The sequence below is a fragment of the Ahaetulla prasina genome, chromosome 1 (genome assembly GCF_028640845.1).
Source record: "Ahaetulla prasina isolate Xishuangbanna chromosome 1, ASM2864084v1, whole genome shotgun sequence".
NCBI classification, from domain to species: Eukaryota; Metazoa; Chordata; class Lepidosauria; order Squamata; family Colubridae; genus Ahaetulla; species Ahaetulla prasina.
In genome coordinates, this window is record NC_080539.1 from 241,877,937 (window position 1) to 241,891,155 (window position 13,219).

The 13,219-nt window shown below is 34.1% G+C and overlaps 1 protein-coding gene across 5 annotated transcripts in view; it reads left to right on the plus strand.

Moving 5' to 3' along the window:
• Nucleotides 1-11,534, plus strand: part of DPP10 (dipeptidyl peptidase like 10) — a 205,679-nt gene extending 194,145 nt beyond the window's left edge. For all 5 annotated transcript variants that reach the window (XM_058194384.1, XM_058194393.1, XM_058194401.1 and 2 more), the window contains 5 exons: nucleotides 5,309-5,408; nucleotides 5,911-5,969; nucleotides 6,063-6,135; nucleotides 9,247-9,320; nucleotides 10,649-11,534. In XM_058194384.1, coding sequence (XP_058050367.1) covers nucleotides 5,309-5,408; nucleotides 5,911-5,969; nucleotides 6,063-6,135; nucleotides 9,247-9,320; nucleotides 10,649-10,786 — 444 coding nt within the window. In that variant the 3' untranslated portion in view covers nucleotides 10,787-11,534. The remainder of the gene's footprint in view (nucleotides 1-5,308; nucleotides 5,409-5,910; nucleotides 5,970-6,062; nucleotides 6,136-9,246; nucleotides 9,321-10,648) is intronic.
• Nucleotides 11,535-13,219: the final 1,685 nt, after the last annotated feature.

Here is a 13,219-nt window from a genome sequence, read left to right on the forward strand (position 1 = left end):
TATGTTGATGAAATTCAGTCATGTCAGAATTGAATTTCATCTGGCAAATCTTGAAAGAAGAATGAATTGCCTAGATTGAAAAAAGAAAAGTACAGCCAAAATAAATACCACATGCCAAAATTCCCAGATTTGTGAAAAAAGATCAAAAGACTTAATGGATTTATGAATGACCTCTGTTCAGTGACTTGTATAATGGAAATTAAAGTAAATTTCCTAGGAATTTTTCTCAATAAATTCCATAATCATGGAATGGAAGATAAGGAGGTACCTTGGAGATAATCCAGTTCAACTCCCTGTCCAGTGTGAGAATTTGGTAGTGCAGCATTTCTGAAAGAGGGCCATCCCATTTTTATATAAACATCTCCAGTAAGAGAGTCTATCATCTCCCAAGTCAGTTTGTTCTATTCTTGAGTAGCTTATAGCATATACAAATTTTCCAGATGCCCCAGTCTATTTCTTTGTAATTTATTAAATTGTTTCTTGCCTTGTCTTTTGAAATTGCTCTGAATAATTCTGTCCTACTTTGTACATATTTGAAGATTACTATCATGTGTTGTTACAGGCTTTTTTTTTCAGGCCTTCAATCATTCCTCCCCCACACCCGTTTAATTCCCTTTAAACCCTTTATCCTGCTGATTGTTCTCCCTTAAACATGGTCCAGTTTGTTAATGTCATTCTTAAAATGTAATGCCCTGAATTGCATGCAGTGTTTTAGTTGTGACTTTACTAATGCGGATTAGAAAGAAATCACAACTTCTTTTGACAGAGATACTGTACTACTAGTCTTGGTAAAACCTAGAATTGGCTTAGTGTTATTTTGTTTTTTGTTTTGGTGTGGAGGGTTTCATTCAAGCTATGTTTCACCAACATATATAAATAATTTTTACATGAATTTTTCTTTAATATAGTCCCATCAATTCTAAACTTATACTATTGATTCTTTTTTTTTCTTATGTAGAACTTTTCATTTGTATATGTTTCTTTCTAGTTCCTACCTATTCTTCTCAACTCTCAAAATCCCATTCCATCTTGACACTGTACTGTAAGGTATCTCTTACCAACCGTACAGAGCCAAGAGCAAAACCTTGATTAATGCCATTCAATGCTACTTTCCAGATTAATATGTAACTCAGTCCCAGCAAGACCAGATGGCTTTGGATATTTGGTTCTCCCAGTTCTGGGGAGTTTCCATTTTAGTTCTGAATAGGGTCATACTATCCTACCGTTTTTCCCCAAAAATACAACCTACTCAGTAAGTAAGTCCTAGCTTGATTTTTACATGTGTGCCCAATATAAGCCCTACCCCCAAAAAATAAGCCCTAATTAAGACCCCACCCACTCCAGGGTGCACAGGTAAAAATTAAGCTAGGGTGAGGATGGGGAAATGAAGCCACCCTACTACTTATCTTCAGACAGTTGCAGCCAGGTCTCGAATATCTCAGCCCATTTCTTCTGCCGGCAAGGCTTTCCTAAAGGCCTCTCTAGTTGATAACAGAGCTCTGGATCGATCCATTGCAGAGGCCTTCAGGAAAGCCTTGCTGGTCTTGCCGGACAAAGAAGTTCCTGAAGGCCTCTGTTAGTGAAAAAGAGGCTGGGGGCAATGTGTGCAAGTGAGGTGAGTTAGTGGATGACATCCCCCCGAAAATGGTGCCTTTTTTGATGGCAAAATAAATAAATAAATAGAAGACAGGGACTTATTTTTGGAAAAACATTGGTACTTGGAACTCGTGTACAAGCAGATGGCAGTTATGTACCGGAAGGCCTTTGCACAGGTTGAGCTAGTGTACCAATTGTGTCCATTCCTGGATCAAGAGGCTCTCCCCATGGTCACTCATGTTATGGTCATGTTGTGATTAGATTATTGTAACATGCTGGTTAAGAATGCAGCAGCATGAGCAAAGATAAGCAAGCACCATTAGTAATACTGCTCCTATAAAGTTGTATTAGCTTCCAGTTGGCTTCTGGTGCAATTCAAAATGCTAGTTATTACCTATAAATCCATACATGGCAGAGGGTTTAGTTACCTGAGGAACCATCTTTTTAGTGTCTGCCTCTTCCTAATCCCATCAGTTAAATAGCACTATTGAAATGGACTTCAATATTGTGGCACCTGTCCAGAGACCTGTATATCCCTCACCTTGCCTTCCTCCAAGCAATCTCTGAAAAATTGTTTGTGTCCCTGGGCCTAAACCTAAATGGGTTGAGAGGGTTCCCTTTAATGGTGGGTACAGTGGAGTTAAGTTGTGTGTTTTGATGGTTCCCCTCCCCCTGTCTATTACAGGTAGTCCTTGGGCTACAACCATTCATTAACAATAGCAGTTTCCAGTTTCTATTGCCATTTAAACTAAAAACTACTTGTAGGCTTTGTTTTGTATTATTTTATATTTTATTGTGTTTTTAGGCTGTGATGCTACCCAGATTCATATGCATGTCATACAGCTGCATATATCATAAATAAATGAATACAAACAAAATATTCCAGCCAAATTTTGATGACAATGCTTACAAGTATTAAAAATACATAGAAGCCCACAATATATAACTCCTGGTATCCAGCACAGATTCAAAGAGCAAATGCAGTTTGGATTGTGTACATATTCATAGGTAGCACTTCTCGGGGTTACCTTAAAGTTGGTGCACCTTTTCCCAGGATCAGCCAGGATCTCCACAAACAATTGTTAGAATTGAGGTGCTTAAGGGCTCCCCACATGGGTTCTATGTGTACCTGTGTGCACCCAGAATCACACTTTTATAGCCCTAATACAGAGGATTTGTGCAATTACATTTGCTTTGATATTCTTGCACAAAATTAATGGTTTGGAAAAAATGTAGCAGTAGTTTGCTATTAAATGACCTATTAAATCCATATTTTACATTCATAGTCACTTACAGTCCAATGTGCTCTAAGTAACCCCCTTTTTCTACCATCTGCGCATAGTTAGTCTCTCACTTGTTGTGTTCTGTTGCCTCTGGCATAAATAGATGAGTCAGACAAATGGTTTCACCATTAGCAAAAATATTTTTACTGCCATGTCAGTGTATCTGTTTCTCAACCTTCACCACTAAGTTTTCAGATGCTGATGTTTGCTTCTTTCAGTTGTAAGTGGGAGAAAAATTTGAACTCATCTACTCTTTATGTCCTTATTTACAATTCATACAATGAATGTAACTCTGTTCTTGTTCCTTCTTCACCTCCCACCTGTCACCAGCCTCTCCTCCCAGCCCAGGCACAAAGGAAGTCATACCATTCAATTTGATATAAATATAGATATAGATATAGGTAGATAGATATATGTTAATTCCAATATTCAGCAGTAATCTTCAGTTATTATTAATAGTTTGGAGTACATTTCCAAATGTGTGACAATTCCAATTAAGACATGCCTTAGTATTGAATATATTCTTTACAGTACATATTCAACACTAAGTCTTATTGCTGTTCCTTGGGAAAATTCCAAAATCCATAGGGAAGTAATACTTTTTTAAGATCAACATGATATAAAACAGAATCCAAGATTTTGTCCAAAACTCTTTATCAGGCAAGATGTTACAAAGACTCAGTAGAAGGTTTATTGCAGTTGTCTTTAATGTATCCGTAGAAATAATCCTTTTTAATCAGTTGGCCGTAACTCTGTATTATACGGAAAGAAGACGCATATATAAAATAACTGTATTAGAAGTGTGACATGAATAATGTAGTTAGAATCATAGATGTCCATAGTAATCTAATGCATTTTTCTCAATTGCTAATCCTTGCTCTAAAATGCACTAAATATTTAACTGAATTTAATTTAATTTAATACAGGTAACTTAGAGTGAGGAAGGAAGAATTGTTCTTTCAGTGAGATGAGCAGCATATAAATTTAAATGAATAAATAAACAAACAAATAAAAACACTTCTCCAATTCTATCTCACACAATTACTGTTACAACTACTATTATTTTTAGCAGAAATGGAAGAAGAAATAAGATGACATCTATTTTCTGAGAAACCCACTTCTGGCATAGCCATCAATTTTAAAATGTTATTTATAATTTCTTTTATAATTTATTCATATTAATAAATTTATTGTAAATATAACAATTATTAAATCTGTCCCATGCTTATACTTAACTGAACATCTATAGTTGAAAAACTACAAAAAATGAAAGTATACATTATATAAAATATTCAGCTATGAATTAATATATGAAATATACAATGTTAGGTATTTTACAAAACACTAATTCTTTAAAATAAAAGAAAATACATTTTACATTTTAGACAGATCCTAGAATTGGGAAACTTGATGTTTATTTTATATTTATATATATGATTATCACAACTGATTTGCTAATGGGAAACTAATGGTTTACTTTCTTGAAATCACATTGCCTGTTCAGAAATATTTATATAATATAAACATTTATATTATAGCAATCTTGGAACATTCTGTATTTACATCAATATAGATAACTGTATTATTTGTTTAAAGGTTTTTGCTCTGAAAATGGTGTAAGTAAGTAAAAAGGATCTATAACTTTTAAGTATATGCTCATTTTCTATGAGTATCATTTTAACAAACAGAGGAGCATTCCCATATGTGTTTGAACTGCCCCCTTCACTCAGTCTGAAATGTTCTGAGTCAGACAAAAATGTTTCTGTCCCTAGTTAAATTGATAGTCCTAGTCATATTTAAGGTTGAATTAGCAAATTCTGCTCTGAATATCAATGTGCAACTTTAGCAATCCAGTAGTATCATAGTTCTTTGAATTAAAAACAAGAGCATGTGATTACTGAATCAGTAGCACTCATATCTGTGATGATATATTAATACTGCGAAGGAGGAAAACTTTTTCCAATGGATTTTTTTTTCATTTTCACTTTCTGGTTTCTTCCTTCCTGTCCAGTAGACTGCTGAAAGAAAGTTTATTTTTCTCACTGGTACAAAGTTTTGGAATTAAACTCAGGATTGCATGGCCACTTTTGATTGCATAAAATAAATAAACATGATTGATCAACAGCAGCTTTGTAGTACTCTACATTAATGAAAATGATTAAAGAGTTACAGTAATTCATCTTGTGTATGTTTAATAATGGCGTACAAGCATTTCAGTAACATGTGGGGTATTATTGGACCTTCTTCAAACTGTATGCTGAAGCAAAGCATCCTCTGCCATTTTTTTAAAGAAATAACTTTTGATTTATGGCTACAGAAGCATAAGGAAAACAAAAGAAATAAATATAAAAATGGGGGCATACATAAGAAAGAATAGTCTCATCAAGGCAATAATGAGCACATTATAACTCACATCAGTTGTTTCCTAGGGTTATGGAGGTTACCTTGCATCAATGATTCTGAAGTCCAACGAAAAACTTTTCAAGTGTGGAGCTGTGATTGCACCAATTACAGACATGCGACTGTATGGTGAGTGGGTTGTATCATTCAGTTTGTTCCACAGGTAGCTCGTTTTCCCTTTCTTTATTGCAGCTGAGACACTTATATAATATTATGAATGCAGGCAGTTTGCTCAGAAGGCACCTACTTTTTAAAAAAAAAAACACAATCAGGTTTAGCATATATAAATAAATCTGCATTTAAAACAGGTGGTGCCCTTAGTGCTTTTCCACTTTTCCACATCACATAGCACTGGCTGCCCCATAACAGATGCCTCAGAGCCAGAAGTAATCAAGATGTCTGCATGTTGCTCCCCGCTTTGCCTGCTGATGGGATGGATGTCATTCAGGAGGCTTCAAATGGGATCATGCTGGCTGATGAGCCGGGAGATTTTGTTTTCTGCTGAGGATAGTCTGCATCTCATCTCCACTGGGTTCCCTAGCAGTGCTTAAATATAATCGGCCATACATATTAGTACATTCCTCCAAAAGTAATTTAATAGCTATTAAGTTTTCCTATTTCCTATGTACAGCATCTGCCTTTTCAGAAAGATACCTGGGCAATCCATCTAAGGAAGAAAATGCTTACCAAGTGAGTAAGAGATACTGTGGTTCTGGATGGGATGCCGGAGGTATTTGAAATGCAAATCAATCACAGATGTGCATGTTTTCTCCTTTCCAAAAGGCATCCAGCGTATTGCACAATATTCATGGCTTTAAGGAAGGAAATTTGTTAATCATCCAAGGGACAGCGGATAGTGAGTATTTACACGAAAGCACTTTCCTAGTTGCTGTTTGTCTTCTGCAGAAGTTCAGTGAAGGATAAGCATGAAGCACATGGGAGCTTTATAAGGCTTGTTTTTGTCTGCCCTTAGAGATCCCATTGTGAGACTCTATTGACAGTTTCCTATCCAAACAAGTGACACTAGTCTTTTATAACCCTTCGTAGCTGTAGGGACCAATTTGTTTAAATTTTATGAAATGCAGTGCCTTTGTTAGCAGGCAACTTACATTAATAACTGTTGAACATCAAAATTTAATAATCACTTAAATTATTTCCATTCTGCCACTGGCAAATTCTGTAAGATGGAACAAAGATATACAATTTGTAGTACCAAATTGACCTTCTTGATACATTTATAGTTAGATTACTGAAATTTCTAATTAAGATAGGTTATTTTTTCTTCACGGCTTCCATTCAGCCCTGTGAGACTGTTTATAAAATAAATCTTTGCACCTCACCTCTATGTTACTGTTTCCTCTCTTTGCTCTTATCCTTTGGGCTGCCTAGCTTTGTGATCATATTCATTATCTTTTGCAGCTTGTGTGCCCATTACAGGCCTGCTTCACAGACCTATGGTAAAATTGAGCTTTCCATATCTGACACATGAATTCTGTGGCAGGGAGTCATCCAAGGATCATTGACTCCCACTTCTATATGTTTTCTCTGTATTAATGCTTCAGGCATTCTTTCTTCATAAGGGGAGATTGCAACAGAAACACAGTATGTGAAGTGGATGAAATGTAATGCTTAGTATAAGAAATTCAAAAAATATATGAATGGATAAGATTCTTCCCAGGCATTTGATGAGGCTACCTGGCTGTAACTTTGAAGTGAGCTTTTCTGCATTTCTGCATATTAGATTTTTTTTTTCTTTGTGGCCAATGTGGCTGCTTTACCAGGTAGGTACCAGGTACTACCCAAAATAAACAAGTGGTTAGGCATTCCAGGCAGGAGAGTTGAAAAGTGTACAATACATTTGGAAATTGTTGAATATAGCATCAATGTAGAAAATAGCAGCCTATCCAGAGTTTTTCATTTATAGAAGTCCATAGTTGTGAAACAAAACAAAAATTCACAATATTTTTCCCTAATATCATAGAGGATAGATGAGACATATATATCCGCTGCATTTTACTGAGGAAGTTTTCACAAAGATATATTAGTTTCTCAAACTACTTCCCTAAGAGGGAAATTGGAAATTACAAATTAAAAAGGAAGGAAGGAAGGAAGTCAGTCTTTGATTCTGAATTTTCTAAATTCATCATTTTCATGCTAAATACATGCTTTCTTTACCATTCAGCTGTAGCCATCTCTGAACTTTCAGCATACAGGAAGTATTTCAGTTTTATTAAATACATTACCTGACATTCAGATTAAATGTTAAGCAAAGCTGTGGATTATACTAATAGATACTTTCCATTACTACAACTATCTTCAGGCATTAAAAAATCTTGTCACCGCATGAAAAGTAAAAGGGACAGTTTTTTATCCCCATTTTTTTCCAGCAGCAGCAGCTTGTGCTCTGGAGATGAGAGAAGATAATGAGCAGTAGGGAAAAATGGGACTGGGAAAATATTTGATATTTCTGCATGTGTAAAGACTGAGATCTTATCCTGCTCAAGCTCTGGCTTGGGCGATGGCCTCCTATTGTCCTTCTTGGTCAAACTTGAAGCTCATCCCCACCTTGCTTCCAACCTCCAAGAATTTCCCTTTCTGTCATCATTTAGATACAAAATAATTAAAATAATATCAATACTGGGCCTGGTATAGCTATATTGCCTCTTACTCATTCCTGTGTGATACATTTTGTATGTTTCTATATGCTTCTAATGAGTAGCTAAAACCCCTTTCAAACAGAACTAGACATTCTTGGAAATGAATTCATTAGCATTAGCAATAGCACTTAGACTTACACTGCTTTACAGTGCTTTACAGCCCTCTCTAAGTGGTTTACAGAGCCAGCCTATTGCCCCCAAAAATCTGGGTCCACATTTTACCCACCTCAGAAGGATGGAAGGCTGAGTTAACCTTGAGCCTGGTGCAATTTGAATTGCCAAATTGTAGTCAGCCAGCAGTCAGCAGAGGTAGCCTGCAGTACTGCATTCTAACCACTGCGCCACTATGGCTCATTCATTAAACTGAAGTTCATTAGATCAAAACCATATTTAAAATATACACTTAAAGAAAACTAAAATCACTTTATCTGACATGGGCTATTAAATGCAGTTTCTGCCTTCCTCTATATCCTGCATGTCCAACTGGACCTGATGTTCAGGTCCACATGATAATAAAAATATTAAAAATAGAGGAAGTTTGTTATTGATACACATTAACTGTATTGCATATTTTATATGTGGCCCAAGCCACTCAACACAGCCAGGCAGGTCAAAAGGTTGGACAACCACTCTCTGATTCATTGTAAAGTACATGTTTACAATGTCTCATAGTATTTCCAAAAGAACATTTCAGAAGGTGGTAGAAATGTGATAACAGTACAACAAAAGGGAAGATTAGTTTAATAATTAGTTTACACTTCAGGATTCAGAACCAACTTATATTTATTGTAGTTATTTAGGTCAGGATTTACACACTCAACAATGTTCCGAGCCTTACCAACATTTAAGAAATAATAGTTCTGGTATACAATATTCTTCAGAATGTTTTATACACATGATACCAGAATAGCAATATGATTGAAATACAGCTATCTTACTTGCAGTTTGGGAATAAATCCTGTTGAATTTAGAGGGTTTTAGTTCACAACAAAAATGGACAGGATTGCATTGCAGATTGTCTAAAGTACCTCACAAATCCATTAACTGAGTTTTCAGTTAACTAAACTCCCCAAAGAGATACACAATGTAAGTGAGAAGAAATGAGTTATGAGATGTACAGTATTTATAGTCACTCTGCTATATTTTTCTTATAAAATAAAAAAATGTAAAATTTTTAGGAAAGAGTATGATCTTATACTTAAACAGAAAAAACATTTTCACTAAAATCTTGATTATGTTGAGCTAATCTGTAGAAACTGTTTGGTATTAATAATGCCTTTCACTTACACTTGGATGTTGTTGTCCCACAGCTAAAGTCCATTTTCAGCACTCAGCAGAATTAATTAAACATCTAATAAAAGCCGGAGTGAATTATACTATGCAGGTATGTAATATTTAGGAATGTCATAGCTTATGCATCTTTTTAGGTTCAGGTTTCTTATGCTCTTTGTTGCATGTATTTAAAATGCATCTTTGTCTAGAAAGCCTGGCTATATATTCCTAGCTATCTATAACTTAAATATCTTTGAGAATTATTTTACTCAAAATAGATCCAATAAAAGATAAAGAAATAATAATAATTTAAGCAATAGTAAGAGCAGAATATAAATTATAAAATATATAATATTTAGCTTTTACCACAATTAATATTGAAATAACCATTCTTTTTAAACTTGAAATCTTTGCCTTCATAGCATTAATACTGTATATTTTTCATCAAAATATTTTCCAAGACAGATCTAAGACATATAACGAGAAATGTCTATTTTATTAATGGACTTCTGCTTATGAAGATGGATGTAATACATAGAGGCAAAAATGTTAAACTGAACAATGAAAGCAATATAAAGTAGCTGTCTATTACCTACAAAACCTCTACATTTGCCACAGATCCAGCAGTAGAATTGTACATTTGTTAAAAATCAGATTTTCCTGAAATCAATTGAAGACCCATTGGTGTTTGAAAATTTTAATTATTTGGCATCCTGTTTTTAATATTTAGAGACACAAGTGGTGTTTTTCCATGGATTACAACATAAGGAGTACAGTTGTTGTTGTTTTTACCAATGTTTGAAACAAACTTTCCCTTAAATCTTGAAAATGTAAATAAAGGTTGCCATTTTAAACAAAAACATTTTTAAAATCTTAAAAGCTAGAAATGTTTTGTGCAGGCTGTAAAATGATGGTTTAAATCAGATCTGGGCATTTTACAGCCCTGAGACCACATCCATCCCTTTGCCTATCCCTCTCCAGTCCACATGGGATTAACCGGAAATTAGAAATCAAGTGTAAGTAAGTGTGCCATGGGGGTGGGAGAAGAAGCTGAGTGTGGTCTGGTTCTGCACAGTCACCTTGCGCGCCTTCATTTGACTAATGGCCATGGAAAGGTGAGAAGAGAAATCATTTTCTGCATCTGCAGAGCACTCGTCCCTTGCCTAGAGCAACTAAGGAGTTCAGGTGATGAGTTTGAGGACATAAAATCAGGTACATTGGTTCAGCCCTCCGTAATAGTCCCATTTCTCACATAGCCCCTTGGGAAAATTAAACATTTGGTTTAAATTATAAAATAAATATATTCACTTTTGAAATTTAGTTGTTTTCAGTGAAACCACAATAATTGTCTGAGGCATTTGTTCTGTGATAATACAAATGCATTTGAAAACTTGTCAACTGGTTTTTAAAGTCTATTTATTTCTATTTTTCCTACTCTAGATCTATCCAGATGAAGGTCATTACATTACATCAGAGAAGAGTAAATATCACCTTTATAGCACAATTCTCAACTTTTTTAGTGCTTGTTTAAAGGAAGAAACACCCATTTTACCACAGGAAGTAGAAGATGATGAATAAGGAATGAAGAATAGGACTTGTATGAGGGATCGCTACAACCACATTTAAAGCTGACTGTAAAAAACAGATTCTTTGGGAGCCTGAGGGCAGCCAAAGTTTATAGCAGCGGAGCAGCACATTTTGTGACAATGGGCTAAAAAAAACTGGGATTTGAATACACAAATCCATGTGTGATGAAGGAACAAAATGTATACCTTTGCGCAAGGCCAAGGTTGGATGCAGTTTTCTGAAAGATATTAATTTTGCATAAAAGTAGAGTTAGTGCATGTTGATTTTGTTACGATTCACTGTTTGTTCAGTATGTAGTTGCTCTGTTTTATTTAGTATGCACATAACTTTTTTATTTCAGGATAATGCACACTTTCATAGGCCGCTAATATTTGGAGAAGAGACCTGCAGTCTAATATTCAATTGTAATTTTAGATTAAGTGCATTTTTTCACTGTTATGCATCAAAATATTGAAAAAAATGCATTTTAGTTGACCAAAAGACAAATCAATAAGTAGACTTCAATTATAAATGTCAGGCATTTATACCAATTAATCAGTAAGCAAGACTGCAGTAGTATATGCTTGAACTTTATGTATATACACAAGACTCCTTCCACAACAGTAACAACAACAAAAAGCAATGTCCACTTTAATATATTTTTTTCAGGCTATAATTACATCTATGTGTCAATCAACATCAACAACTAAAATAATTTCCCAGTTAAAAGTTGCATATTTTGAATTACTAAACAATGTTTGGGTTGTGCTTTTTCTCGTATTGTTTACAGTATTTTGCTGCTTACGCTCTAATTTTAGAGTACATTACTTTGTCACTTGTACATTAGATACATGAATATTAAATTATAGTTTCAGATAAAGAAATTTTATTAACAATGTAATGCCATAGAGTAATACTTTGCTGAGCTATTTTGTAAAGCTGTTTTCTCCCCTTTCTTCATACTGGTTGGGAATTCATTTTGAACTTCAGTGGTAGCATATTACAGAGCTATCTGTCAGATTTTCTTTTGTGCTTCACAGCTATTCATTGAGTCTATTACAAGAATGATTTAAACTCAGCTGAATAAGTTGGAAATTATTTGTCTCCTTGTAGTTTCAAGAAAGCTTCTGATAAATGATTTTTATTTTATTTTATTTCATTTAGATGAAAATCCTGTGGTGCATCCATGTATTTATCAAGGTGAATTACACCCTTAAAATGATGCCATGAAATAAACAAACCAGGGAACTTTGGCCATCAAAATATAACTGAGATCAAGTGCTATATTTATTTAATTTTGGAGATCTTTGGAGTATGTATAACTGGGGCAATTCTAATGGTTTAAAGTTCCACTGCTTAATATTTTTTTCCAGGGCTGGATTCACTTAAAAAGCCTCATTCTTGCAATTTTCAGGGTGTTTTTTTTAAAACATTTATATTTACTCATTTTTGCCATGCATTGCAATATCTGGAAGATTTAAAGCATACATGCTATTTTGAAAGTAATATTCTTAATGCATAAATATGCCATCTTTTTTATTTTGACAATTACTTGCCTGAAATAGTAAATTGCATGCGTATATTTTTGCTAAGGTGAAAAGTTCAATTTTCTTTATAAATCAAAAGAGATGCTGCCTGTTCTAGATTATATTGCATGTGAAATATAGTTTAGGATATTAAGGAATTTATATACCTCCAAATATGAGGGTATGTGCACTTAGATTTGTTTGCAATCTTTCCTGGGAATTAGTATGAAACCGTCTCAAAATCCAATATCTATTAACCTACCAATTACTCATATTTTAGAATAACACAAATTATTTTTTTTTAAGTTTTTTTTCTACAAACTAGTAAAGTTCAAATATACACATCATTAAAAGAGCAGCACAATGACAAAATTTATAAGCATAGTAATAAAATGTGGGAAATTTTAAGAAAGACCTTGAGATTGTTTTAAACAGAACAAAAAAAATATCTCACCAATTCTTTCAAAAGTCATGATCACAAAACACATATAGCTTTATTTTTGCAATATTTTTGTGTGTATAATATTTTTAGCTGAATATCAATATTAATAGATTTTGCCCAACAATTTAGCTAAGAAGAACACATGCATCTTGAATAATAGCTATTTATCCAGAATCATTTGAGTCTGCCTCAAATGCAATAATGGAATAAGACCAAGCCAGGTAGATTAACATTTCAACTCTAAAATTTCATTTCCCATAGAAGGTTTATTGCAATTCTTTGAAGTGTCTAGTATACAAAAAAGCAGGTGTGGTTTTTTTTCTTTAAAACTCATTTTAAAAAAATAGAAAATTAATTTCAATCCTCCACTGAATTAGAAGAATAATGCAAGCGTTATCATTTCAATCGTCATAATTTTATTATCTCAAAATTTCAGATTGAAATAAAATAAAATGACTGTCTCAAAAGGTATAGATA